Source organism: Hibiscus syriacus, unplaced genomic scaffold (assembly GCF_006381635.1).
Source record: "Hibiscus syriacus cultivar Baekdansim isolate YM2019G1 unplaced genomic scaffold, ASM638163v2 tig00111715_pilon, whole genome shotgun sequence".
Taxonomy (NCBI): domain Eukaryota; kingdom Viridiplantae; phylum Streptophyta; class Magnoliopsida; order Malvales; family Malvaceae; genus Hibiscus; species Hibiscus syriacus.
In genome coordinates, this window is record NW_024063160.1 from 319,123 (window position 1) to 332,369 (window position 13,247).

Below are 13,247 nucleotides of genomic sequence, written 5' to 3' on the forward strand. Positions count from 1 at the left end.
CGCCTTATATATAATGCGATGTCATTAATTCTAATATTAAATTATATTTTCTTAAAAGTGTGTTCATGTTAGATAAACTTCGTACTTTGTGTAACACGAGACATTTACTCACTTTTCGTAAGACACGATGTAATCATACGTATACAATTTCAAAGTATTTTTCTAACAAATTTAATTCAAAGTTACTGTTAAAAAATTATTTTTTAGAGGTTTTTAAAATAATAACGCTTTGTATGGCAAAACTACCCTCATTCAGTAAGTTACTCATCTCACATAAAAAAAATTATTAAATGGGAACATGTCAACTATACTTACCAAAATTAACATATTAAGAAGGAAAAATATTTGAAATAAAGAAAAGAAAATAATGAATTTAAGAAGAAAATAATAAAAGAAAGCCAACTTAAATAACAAAAATTTGCTAACGAGGTCTAATTATCAAAATTTAAATACTTTATGTGGAAACTGGAACTCATAACTGAAAGGCAGTCAACTTGAGTTGTAATATTTCCGAGCCAAGCTCCGACATAGAAACTATCTAGAAAAATTTCCTCATCCACGTCAAGCGGGAGACCAATACCCAATGAAATTGTGCCACGTTCCCGGAAGCAAAACCGTTGGATTATTAATCAGTAGGTCAAGTAGACTTAGAACTTGAAGTCGTCTCGTGTGGAGCCGGCCATAACACAGTCCTCCACGTCGAACAAACAAAGCAAAACCAATAACATGATTACACGTGTTATAAGTTTAATCATTAACCGTTAGATCATCCACGCTGGCACCAATAACCAATCGAGAGACAATCGTTAAGGTACAATCTAATCAAGATCTAAAGCCCCCTACCTTCCTAAAACCTCCGGTATATAAAACCTCGCTATACCGACACAACATTTCAAACAAATTGGTAGAGATCTCTTTACTGATTATACTAACAAAACAGATTTGAAGCAACACAATGAGGAAGTGGGCGATCCCTTCCGCTTTGACCCTTCTTTGCCTTCTCAGTCTCCTCTCAGATCAAGGTCAGCTACTCAGCTTACTCAAATCTTCCTTACATTTTCCTAGTGTTCGCTTTATGAATCTGGATTTACTGTTGTTTCAGGTAGAAAAGTACAGGCAAATGCCGATGAAGGAGTCGTAGATACTCCAAAAGTTGAGGAAAAGATCGGCGCTGTGCCTACCGGTTTACAAACTGATTCTGACGTCGTTAAAAGGTTTGCATAATTTTTCTAAGAATAAGCTCTTACTGACCTTTTTGCCTTTATCTGTTATGTTTTGAATCCGAAAATGTAATTTGATTTTCTTTTGCTTTTGTTTTCAGGGAAACTGAGTCGATTTCTTCTAGATCGCTTCGCAATAATGCGGAGAAATTTGAGTTTCAAGCTGAGGTGTCTCGGCTTATGGACATTATTATCAATTCTCTTTATAGCAACAAGGATATTTTTCTCCGGGAGTTGATCTCAAATGCTTCTGATGTAAGTTTTCAGCTTTTCTTTTATTTTGTGATTGTTTTTGTTGTTGTTGTTTTTGCTCTAAATCTGAATGGAAACTTCTTTTGAGTTTAGGCGTTGGACAAGATTAGGTTCCTTTCACTCACAGAAAAAGAAGTTCTGGGTGAAGGTGACACTTCCAACTTGGAGATCCAGGTTAGTGCTGTACGTTAGAAATTTATTGTATGGAAATCGATGCAGGAAGCTCTAGTCCCCATTATCTATAAATGTTACTAAACGGGCATGAGCTGATGAGCATGTACATGTGAAATTTCTGAATCAGTATTTATCAGCCTTATAAACCTGATGAATTGCAGATTAAGTTGGACAAAGAGAAGAAAATACTTTCACTTCGCGACAGAGGTATTGGAATGACAAAAGAAGATTTAATCAAGAACTTGGGAACAATTGCAAAATCTGGAACTTCTGGTAAATACATTTTAGATTTATTTTCTTCAAGAGTCGTTTCTTAATCAGAATGAAGTTTAATTTCTTAAATTGCTTGTTTTCCTTCTTTTCTTGATGCAGCTTTTGTTGAGAAAATGCAAAGCAGTGGAGACCTTAACCTGATTGGGCAGTTTGGGGTTGGTTTCTACTCTGTATATTTGGTAGCCGACTATGTTGAAGTTATAAGTAAACACAATGATGACAAACAGTAAGTATTCTAGCTTAATGCAGTTATTATAGAAGTGTTTGAATCATTGTTACCTGACGGTTTAATGAATTTGCTTTGCTTTTCAGGTATGTATGGGAATCAAACGCTGATGGGGCATTTGCTATTTCTGAGGATACTTGGAATGAACCATTGGGACGTGGAACTGAGATTAGATTGCATCTTAGGGAAGAAGCTCAGGAGTACTTGGAGGAAAGCAAATTGAAGGTTAGTGTAGCTCAAGTCTTGTTTGTTTACATTAAACTTTATTTTAGGCATATGATTTTGTCTGGGTTTTATATGATCCATCATGTCGTCAGTTTGATGTATTGATTTATGCTTGGTCTTTTGAAAATATGCTAAGGATACATCTTATGTTTTCATCTTGTTGGGAAATAAAACGAATAACAAGTAATTTTCCTATAATATCCGAAAAATTGATAACGGAGTTCAGCCAATTTGCTTACGTCTCCGGACTGATGTAGATATTTTACTAAAGAGAAAAAATTACAGGTGTTTACAAAACACACTTGAGAGAGAACTGAAAGATTTTGGGATGATTTTGAAGCTAAATGGGCTAGGGTATTTATAGTTAAAGCTTAGGGATTAATCTTGTAAATACCCTAAAAAATGCAATGACTAAATGTGTGATTATCCCTTTACATTTTCAACATTTTCTCCTGCCAACTTGCACCACACCACCAAAAAATGCAGCTAAACTTGACAATTTGTGTTGAAATCCCCCCGAAAGTGCTGGCCACTTTTGTTGACAATTTAACACATCTGCAGGAGTTGGTGAAGAAATATTCTGAATTCATTAACTTCCCCATTTATATCTGGGCAAGCAAAGAGGTCGATGTTGAGGTTCCTGCAGATGAAGATGATTCAAGTGATGAGGAGGAGAACGGTACGTATCACTGGAAACTAGCATGTTTATATTTATATAAGACTTTCTGATGCCATCCTTCCTTTTCCTGTAAAGAGTGTGCTTGTTCTAATTGCTAATGTTGGTTCTTTTATTGCTCCAAACAGCTGATACCAGCTCTTCCGAGGAAGGAGATGATGAAGATGCTGAAAAAAGTGAGGATGATGATGCCGAAAAGAAACCAAAGACAAAGAAGGTGAAGGAAACTACTTATGAATGGGAGCTTCTGAATGATGTTAAGGCTATATGGTTGCGCAGTCCAAAGGAGGTGACAGATGAAGAATACACGAAGTTCTATCACTCTTTAGCAAAGGTAATTTTTCATATTTCCTAGCTTCATAATTCTTAAAATACCATGGAGAAGTTTCTAACTTTTATTCTTGTAAATGTTATTTTTCATGCTTTGCAGGACTTTACTGATGAGAAGCCCATGGCCTGGAGCCACTTCACTGCTGAAGGTGATGTCGAGTTCAAGGCCGTTTTGTTTGTGCCTCCTAAAGCTCCTCATGATCTGTATGAGAGTTACTACAACACCAATAAAGCCAACTTGAAGTTGTATGTTAGACGAGTTTTTATCTCTGAGGAATTTGATGAGCTTTTGCCGAAGTATTTGAGCTTTTTGAAGGTAATTGAAGATATAAAAAGTTCTATTGTTCTTGGAATCTGCAGTCGTGAGGTTTCTGAGTTATGTTATTTCAACCTGATTGTTTTTTTCCCTCCTTTTGTGGATAATCTATTGAGCAGGGTCTTGTTGATTCTGATACACTGCCACTCAATGTTTCAAGAGAGATGTTGCAAGCCCACAGCAGTTTGAAAACAATCAAGAAGAAACTTATTAGGAAAGCCCTTGATATGATTCGTAAAATAGCTGCGGAGGATCCTGATGAGTCCAGTGGCAAAGATGATAAAGGCATGTTATGATTGCTTTTAGTTCTTTGAAAATAATTTACAAACAGTTCAGCCTGGACTGTGGCTTAATTGCCTTTCAAAATGAAACTCTTTCATCTTGGGTTATTTCTGTTTTACTGATTGTACTGAATATGGTATGCAGAAATTGAAAAATCTGGTGATGATGATGAGAAAAAAGGTCAATATACCAAGTTTTGGAATGAATTTGGAAAATCCATTAAACTTGGCATCATTGAGGATGCAACCAATAGAAACCGCTTGGCAAAACTCCTACGATTTGAGAGGTATCTGGTCTTATATGTGTTTTAACCCTTTGTATATAGTTCTGTTGCAATCTTTAGTTTCTTTGAAAAATTCTCTTCCTCATTACCAGTCCTGACTAAATATTAGTATAAATTTCCATGCAGCACCAAATCAGATGGTAAATTGACTTCACTAGATCAGTACATCTCAAGAATGAAATCAGGACAGAAGGATATCTTCTACATCACAGGAACCAGCAAGGAGCAGTTGGAAAAATCTCCATTTTTGGAGAGGCTCAAGAAGAAAAATTATGAGGTATTGCAAAAACATTTGTTGTTAGCTTCAGTTATCTACATGTTTTAAACCTTTTTTCACATCTTTCTTCTACTTATTTTATTCCCTTTGATCTATGTGTGTGTTTTTATTTCCGTTTGTTTTTAATGACCTTTGTTTGCTTCCAGGTTATTTTCTTCACAGATCCTGTTGATGAATACCTGATGCAGTACCTGATGGATTATGATGGAAAACAATTCCAAAATGTATCCAAGGAAGGCCTAAAAATTGGAAAAGACCCTAAGAACAAAGAACTCAAGGAGTCATTTAAGGAACTTACCAAATGGTGGAAGGGTGCACTTGCAGGTGAGAATGTTGATGAGGTGAAAATTAGCAACCGTTTGGACAACACTCCTTGTGTGGTTGTTACATCAAAGTTTGGATGGAGCTCTAATATGGAGAGGATCATGCAATCTCAAACCCTATCGGATGCTAGCAAGCAAGCATACATGCGTGGCAAGCGGGTACTTGAGATCAACCCAAGGCACCCGATCATCAAGGAGCTTCGTGAGAGAGTTGTTAAGGACCCTGAGGTACATACATATTCAATAGGAAACATGCATGTGTAGTTTGTATGAATAATTTTCCTTTCAAAATCTTGTTCCAAGCATTATAGTGATCTAGCATGAATATGTAGTTTGTTTGTAGGAACAATTCATCATTAAGTGGTCCTTGTATGTGCCACAAAATGATGCTCACACCGGTGAATCTGAAACCGGGATGATTTCTCTCTCTCTCTGCATGCATTTATTAGTCGTTAACTAAAATGTAGGAATCGGTATATTATTCTTCTGCTCTCTTTTTTTTTTTGGTGAAAACATTTGCTGGATCTTCAGGATGAGGGTGTCAAGCAAACAGCTCAGCTTATCTATCAGACAGCTTTGATGGAGAGTGGCTTCAATCTACCCGACCCCAAGGAGTTCGCCTCTCGCATCTACAGCTCAGTTAGATCTAGCCTAGATATCAGTCCTGATGCAACGGTAGAGGAGGAAGATGATGTAGAAGAAACTGAGACAGAAGATGCAGGCAGTCTGAAGGGTGAAGCTGAAACTGCTAAATATGATGCAAAGGCAGAGCCTTCTGATCTGAAGGATGAGTTGTAGATTCTGAAGCCTTGGGATACAGCGTTGTTGAGTTTTACCCTTAGTCAATGGAACCTAAACAAACTGCATTATCAATTCATCATGCATTTTAAGTCTGAAACTTGAAGTAAACATTACAGTGGAGTTCAAATGTAACAATAGTTGCCAGGAATTTTGTCTTTAGCATCCAAGTGGTGGTTGAGGTGCTGAAATTAGTTAAGCTATGTGCATTTTTCGTTTCTTCTAATGCATGTCAAAGCATTACAGATTTCACTTACTAGTACCGATGGATGTTTCTTATTAACTTCGTTCGATCAAATGTTAACTGGCACGGGTTCGGTGATGGTCCTAAATATAATTACCAAAATTATTTATCAAAAATAAGAAAACCAAAATTATCGGGGGGGAAGTATTAACATTTAATACAGAATCAAGTTGATGAAGCATGTTTACTGTAAAACATGGATTAATAAATTTAACAAATAAATGTTTAAAATATTGATTGTAAAACATTTATGGAAGTGTATAAAATTCATTTAGTTTTATATTAATACAGAAAATTTTTCCTAAATTTATCTATATATGGTCGATAGAAAGTTTAATTGGGCTCAACCCAAGGGCTGATACCCTGATCGAGGATACATGGAGCCCAGGGATTGAGGCCATTAAAAGGCTAAAAAATATAACGGAGAAAAGCAAAAACCCAACTTTGCCTTTTTAGTTAGCAATTAGAGTAAAAGACTGCCGATGCTAAACCATGACAATATAAACGTAGGCATTTGCCAGTGGGACCTTTGAATCATCGTTAGCTCTCCACTGCTCACCCGCACCGTCATTCATCATCACCTTGGTTGTTTTCAGCGCCTGCAACAGCCACCAAAGTGGGGTTTGAATCATTAGAGCACATGCCTATGTTTTGCCAAAGTGAAAACACCTACGTTGCATGTTCAGAAGTTTATACCATTTACACCCACACAACAGAATAAATATTATCAAAATCTGTTCGTGCCAATACGGCTAATACAATTGAAATGTTATAGGTATGTGATCTAAAATTAGTGTATCCAGGAATAATAGTAACTTTTGCTTGCATATTAATTATGAAGATTAACCGTTAAGAAATCAGAACAAGGAAATAAGTATATATATATAAGGGGAAATATTAACAAATACTATTAAGCAGTATTGCTAGATGGTTATCTCTGTCAGAATAAGTACATTTTCACTTAAAGCGTTAAAAGATTTCCAAAGTTCGCTCTTCGTGGTCGATATCAACTAGGATATTATACCTGTATTTTACCTAAACAAGCGGTTGGGCATCCACCACTAACACTATAACTATTTTTATCCTCTTTGTGATAAACGTAATGACATGCAAAAGTGGCATTTCTACTTGCATGTTCAAATATTTCTGCAGCTAACCTAATTTCCATGTTCTCATAACCGGAGGGAAAGTAAGCAATCCCTCAACTCTACAAACCCAGGATCAAGCCTCATCACCAACTAAAATTTTTATGACATGTTAAAGCTAGTGTACTACCTTAATTAGCTAGCCTTGCAACTTGTCTGCAAAGGAATTACCTGCTCAAGTCAAGTCACAATCAGAGAGCAAGAGAAACTATAAAGAACCAACAAATGTGAGTGTCATTTGACATGTTATCCATCGTGTAAAGAATCATTTTTGATAATTACTTAAAACTTATTTTCCCCGTCAGGCCGTCACGTCCTTTTTCCTCTGTCTCGTCTTTCTATTACTTTAGAAAAAGATATGCGTCATACCGACGGAAGCCTATATTTGATTCTGAAGACCCCTCTAAAAGCATTGATAGGTTTTGGCTTTTCCCCTTTTGTTTCTCGACTTTTCAGGGTTGTCTCACGAAAGTCGGATTAAGGTCTAATCATTATTTGATTTATAATATAACAAGTGGTATTTATGGCTTTTACCTAAAAATATTTTGGCAAATTATTTTCACAAAGTATGTTTCTAGCCATTTCTTTTAAAGTTCAATTTTTCCTCTCAACAACTCCATTTTGTTGAGGGGTTCTAGGTGCTGAAAAATTATGGCTAATACCATTAGAATTACAAAACTCATTAAATCCAAGATTTTCAAATTCAGTATCATGATCACTTCTAACACTAGTGATAGAGTAATCTTTTTCGTTTTGGATTACTTTTAAAAATGTGATGAAATTTTCTAATGCTTCATCTTTAGTACTTAAGAATATAACACAAGTATATCTAGAATAGTCATCTACCAAGATAAATGCATATTGTTTTCCACCCAAGCTAGTAGTCCTAGTTGGCCCAAAAAGATCCATATGGATCAATTGTAATACTCTACTAGTTGACACATCATTAATGGATTTAAAAGAAACTCGCTTTTGTTTTCCTTTAGCACAAGCATCACAGATTTTATCATTATCAAATTTTAGTTTAGGCAGCCCTCGAACCAATTCTCCTTGAACTAACCGTTGCAAAACACTCATGCTAGCATGTCCTAGTCTCCTATGTCATAACCAACTATCATGCTCATCCTTTACAACTAGACATAAATTAGTCATTTCTATAGAGTCTAAATGCACCATGTATGTTTCCTATTGTATGACCAACAAACATAATCCTATTAGATGCAATATCAATGACTTTACAACCATTAGTTTCAAATATGACATTGAATCCCTTATCACATAATTAACTAATACTCAAGAGATTATGCTTTAATCCATTCACATATAACACATTTTTAATTTGCATGGAAGAGGTATTACCTATTGTACATATACCTTCAATGTGACATTTTGAATCATCACCAAAAGTCACTTCTCCTCCATTTTTGGCGTTAAGCTCAATGAACCGGCTTTTGTCTCCGGTCATGTGTCTTGAGCATCCACTATCAAGGTACCATGAATTTAGATTTGTTTCCCGTGCCTTGTAGCAATGCTCCTTTTCCTACAAACATAGATTAATTTCTAATTTTTGGTACCCAAATTCTTTTCGGTCCATATCCATTAGTTTCCAAAATCCTAGTCCCCTTAGGTATCCATTTGTGTAGGACATCCTTATCTTTAGTAGTAATGAGCTCTTTAGGAACCCATATACTTCTAACGATTTTTCCATTAGAGGTTCTTTGGGGACCTTTATGATTGTAGTTTTTAAAACTTTTTCTAACAAAGTTGGAATTTTCTCTATTTTCAAAACGATTTGTTCCAACTTTATCAAAAGAAGCTTTAAGATCATCAATTTTCTTTTGATGATCATCATTGACCTTTGAAAGTAAATTTTGCAAGTCCAAATTTTTCTTTTCAAACTCTTATAGTTTGATTTGCAAATCTTTTATTTTACTTTCAAGATCGTTGTTGGTTTTGGATATGAGTTTATTTCATTTTTCAATTTTGAAACATCATTTTTATATTTTAAAAACAATTTCTCATAATCTGAAGCCAACCCATTATATTCCTCTAATAGCTCATCATAGGATATATCATCAAAATCAGATGAGTTAGAGGTTACCTTAGAATCTTCCCCGAATGCCATCAAGCACAAGTTTGCTACTTCTTGTTCCTCTTCATCGGAACCTTCTTCATCGCTCCATGTAGCCACATGAGCCTTGTGCTTAATTTTTGATTGACCCTTTCTCTTCAATTGTGGACAATCATATTTGGCATGCCCCGGCTTTTTGCATTCATAGCAAATGATTGGGTCCTTCTCTTTTGGTTTATTTTTAGGCATTCATTTCGTTTGAATTTTCTTCCTCGGTAAGGTCTCATCATTTTTCTGAACCGTTTGGCAAACAATGCCATTTCCTCGTCATCGTCATCTTCATCCGAATCACTCTCATCTTTTGTGGATTTGAGAGCAACTCCAATGTTTTTCTTCTTCTCCTTCTCTTTTGGTGTCTCTTCAATCTTATCGAGGTCCACCTCATCTTCAAGCATCATTTCATGAGTGAGGAGTGAATCGATTAGCTCTTCAAGAGTTAAGGACGTTAGGTCCTTAGACTCGATGATTGCTGGAAGGGAGTATACTAACTTCCTCACAAGCTTTTCATTTTGAAATGATCTCTCCATATGATTTGAGACCATTGACAATCGTTGAAAATCTATCCGTCATAGCTTTGATATCTTCATTTGGTTTCATCCTGAAATTTTCATAGCTATGCGTTATAATACTAATTTTAGATTTTTTTACCTCATCGGTACCTTCATGAGTGACTTGAAGTTTGTCCCATATTTATTTGGCGGTTGTACAAGATGAAACTCTTCCGTATTCATCTGGTCCAAGAGCACAAAATATGATATGGATGGCTTTGGAGTTGAGCTGGAACATTTTTGTCTCTCATTCACTCACAATCTTGGATGAGTGAGAGGCTTGATGTATCCTTCTTCTACGACATTTCATGCTCCCATGTCACTTGCTTGAATGAAGTACATCATCCTATTTTTCCAATAGGCATAGTTAGCCCCGTTGAAGAAAGAAGGCTTGTTGACGGTATCGAATCGAGACCGGAGTCAAAGTTTGAAGTAGAGGCCATTGATAACTTTGATTATCGATTTAACTCTTCCCGAATCGACTCAAGAGGCGATTAAACCTTCAAATGAGTTAGGCTCTGATACTAATTGTTGAGTTAATCGATTGACGAATATGGCCAAGAGGGGGTGAATTGGCGATTAAAATTTTGGTGGAAGCTTTTGCAGAAAATTGAAAGAAATTTGCACATCGATTTAGAGTGGTTAGAATTTCTCAATCAAAGTTTACGTCCACTACCTTAGCTATCCACACTAAGGATTTTCCACAAATTCACTAATTTGTCTTTCTTTTGAGGACAAAGAGTAACCTTACAAACCCTCAAGAATTATACCCAAAATTCTTGAGAACACTCTCTCCCAAAGAGAACAATACAAATTTGCAAACTTACAAGGAAATCCTCACAATGTAGATTGTTTGCACAATTCTAGAACAAAGAAAAGAACACTCAAGAATGAATACAATTGAGCACAATAAGTATTCTTGAAAGCAAAATGAATATTGAATGAAAGATAGGCTTGAAATGATCAAACTTGAGGTTTGATGCTTTCTCTTTGATTCTCTCTTGATTCTAGTTGCTTGATGTTTCTTGTTGTTGATCAATGGCTTCTAAGCTTGCTTAAATACACCTTGAATCACTTCTGAACATTGGGGATGATTAGTGAAGATAATATAGCCGTTTTAGTGTAAAATCAATTAATAAAACAGCCTGGAGCGTGGGGGAATCGGTTCCTTAAGTGTAAAATTCAAATATTTCGACCGTTGAACATTGGTGGGAATCGGTTCCCTCCGAGCATACTGGAATTCTCGAAGCCAAACCATTCAGGGGGGAATCGGTTCCCTCTGAGCAATCTGAAAATTTTGGCTTTGAAATGGTTCAAAATATTTTGTAAAATTGTTTTGAGATTATTTTAAGACTAAAACTTAATTTTACACTTGAGTAAGGATTAAAAAGACATTTGAAAGATTTGGAGTAATATTTTGATATTAGAATAAATATATCGAATATACTTAGAAAATCTTTTTGGAAAATCTTAAAATTCATTTAATTAATTTGTTATATCGAAATATCAAAATGTTTTCAATAAAACGGTAGGTATTTTAATGTAATATGTATTTTAAATTTTATTAACATTTATTCCTAAGGTAAGTTTATTATAACTGATAACAAATTAAGTAAGTAATTATCTATTTTGTTACATAAGCGCTACTTAATATATTATTATACTTAATAATGTTTCCAGTAATTAACCGATTATGTTATTCTTGGTAACATTTTATGCGTTTACCTAATATGTTGTAATAACAAATTAAGTAATTAACCTATTTTAATATATAAACGCTACCTATTACGTTATATAAGCACTACCTAATATGTTATTGTGATTGATAATGTTTCTAGTAATTAACCTATTTTATTATATAAGCGCTACCTATTACATTATATAAGCGATACCTATTACATTATATAAGCGGTACCTAATATGTTATTGTGCTTAATAATGTTACCAGTAATTAACCTATTTTATTATATAAGCGCTATCTATTACATTATATAAGTGGTATCTAATATGTTATTGTGATTGATAATGTTTCTAGTAATTAACCTATTTTATTATATAAGCGCTACCTATTACATTATATAAGCGCTACCTATTACATTATATAAGCGGTACCTAATATGTTATTGTACTTGATAATATTTCCGGTTAAATGATATAACATAACCGGTCACTTATTTAACCGATCACGTCATTTTTTAATCGTTTTTAAACGTCGCACTACAGAACTTCCCTTCGCATTATATGCTAGAACCTACAAGAGTCGATATTTTTCGTAGCAAATCCCTTGGCTGCAGCGGATTACGATAAGGCTAACCGCATGTTGATGAGATATCATGTTGTAAGACGGGACCAAAGAAACACAACTTTATCAAGGGATCCCCGCAGCATTCCAATTGTTTAGAAATTTCATAGATAAACAGTTTTTTCCTCTACCTTTAAGATTCCTAAAATCTTTTTCTTTAGGGAATGCATGAGTATTTCGTTGAATAGATGTGGTAAAGATGTCAAAAGGAAAATCAATGACGTGGATGCAAATATGACTAGTGAGAGGAAAAAGAAGGAAAAGATGTAAAGGGTGTAATAAATAAGTAAAGGGATTAAAAGGCGCAGCAGTTATAGTTTGAAATAACCTTATCCATTACTATTGCTTCACAGAATTGTAGTTTGTCTACCCACATGTTTTGTTATTGGACCACCAACTCTTTTACGGGGCCATTAACTTTGACAAACAAATTTTAAGAAACCCAACAGTCAAAGGTTCAATGCAGCAAAACATAAAAGGTCTTTTTCTTCAGAACCTGGACATCATGTGTTTAGTTTCTACATTTCAAAAGAGTGGGTATCGAGTCAGTTTTCAAAAAATTCAACATGTTATCGGTTAGGCTGAGGTCTAACTACTTTCTTTTTTTGTCTGCTTGAACTAGCATGTGCATTATATCGACAGAGCTCGTGAGTTTCAACCAAAGCTACATGGAGATTCCCAGCCATCTGAGCCGTGGACAGTTTCACACTTGGGCCAATACCCCCACCAGCTTAGCAGACTAAGACGTATCATTATTATCATCTGCTGCTTATAAATTAATTAGTGCAGATGATGATTGACCACGCTACAACCGTTGAGCCTTCCAACTTCCTAGCCCTGCTAGAATGGATAAACTGTGCACGCGCATGCGACCAACTTAATATCAATGGTTGTGATTAATTAATGTCAACATGTTGAAGCCAATTAGAGCATCTACTCACATACAAACATTAAAATTATTGAGCAAAAATTCTTTGTCCGATCATATCTTCAAAGCCGCTCTGCTTTGATCAGAAAAGAAAAATGTTGCATTTTCTGCTTGCTAGTTGTCGGTAACTAATAATAGGGAATGAATGAAATTGTGTTTGGAATATATGATAAAAATAATTTATTTCATTCCTCTTGGAATTTGCAGTAGTGGTAGTGTACATGATAATATTAGTATAATTCATACATTCCATGACATTAACAATCAAAAGAATCCCATCCCCTCTTATAATAT

The 13,247-nt window shown here is 35.1% G+C and overlaps 1 protein-coding gene across 1 annotated transcript; it reads left to right on the plus strand.

Moving 5' to 3' along the window:
* Positions 1–897: 897 nt before the first annotated feature.
* On the plus strand, positions 898–5,901 carry LOC120168234 (endoplasmin homolog). Its single transcript, XM_039177024.1, has 15 exons — positions 898–1,022; positions 1,103–1,214; positions 1,322–1,475; positions 1,566–1,646; positions 1,808–1,919; positions 2,019–2,145; positions 2,232–2,370; positions 2,932–3,049; positions 3,175–3,380; positions 3,477–3,692; positions 3,812–3,977; positions 4,119–4,260; positions 4,384–4,534; positions 4,681–5,085; positions 5,389–5,901. The coding sequence occupies exons 1-15, from the start codon at positions 956–958 to the stop codon at positions 5,653–5,655; spliced, it is 2,463 nt and encodes an 820-aa protein (XP_039032955.1). The 5' UTR covers positions 898–955; the 3' UTR covers positions 5,656–5,901.
* The last annotated feature ends 7,346 nt before the right edge of the window (positions 5,902–13,247 follow it).

What these genes read in the sequence shown, in the direction of transcription:
- LOC120168234 (XM_039177024.1), top strand. Translation starts at nt 956, where the DNA reads ATGAGGAAGTGGGCGATCCCTTCCGCTTTGACCCTTCTTTGCCTTCTC. An exon ending in AAACACAATGATGACAAACA is followed by an intron (nt 2,146 to 2,231) that starts GTAAGTATTCTA and finishes TTTGCTTTTCAG; the next exon opens with GTATGTATGGGAATCAAACG. An exon ending in TCTATCACTCTTTAGCAAAG is followed by an intron (nt 3,381 to 3,476) that starts GTAATTTTTCAT and finishes CATGCTTTGCAG; the next exon opens with GACTTTACTGATGAGAAGCC.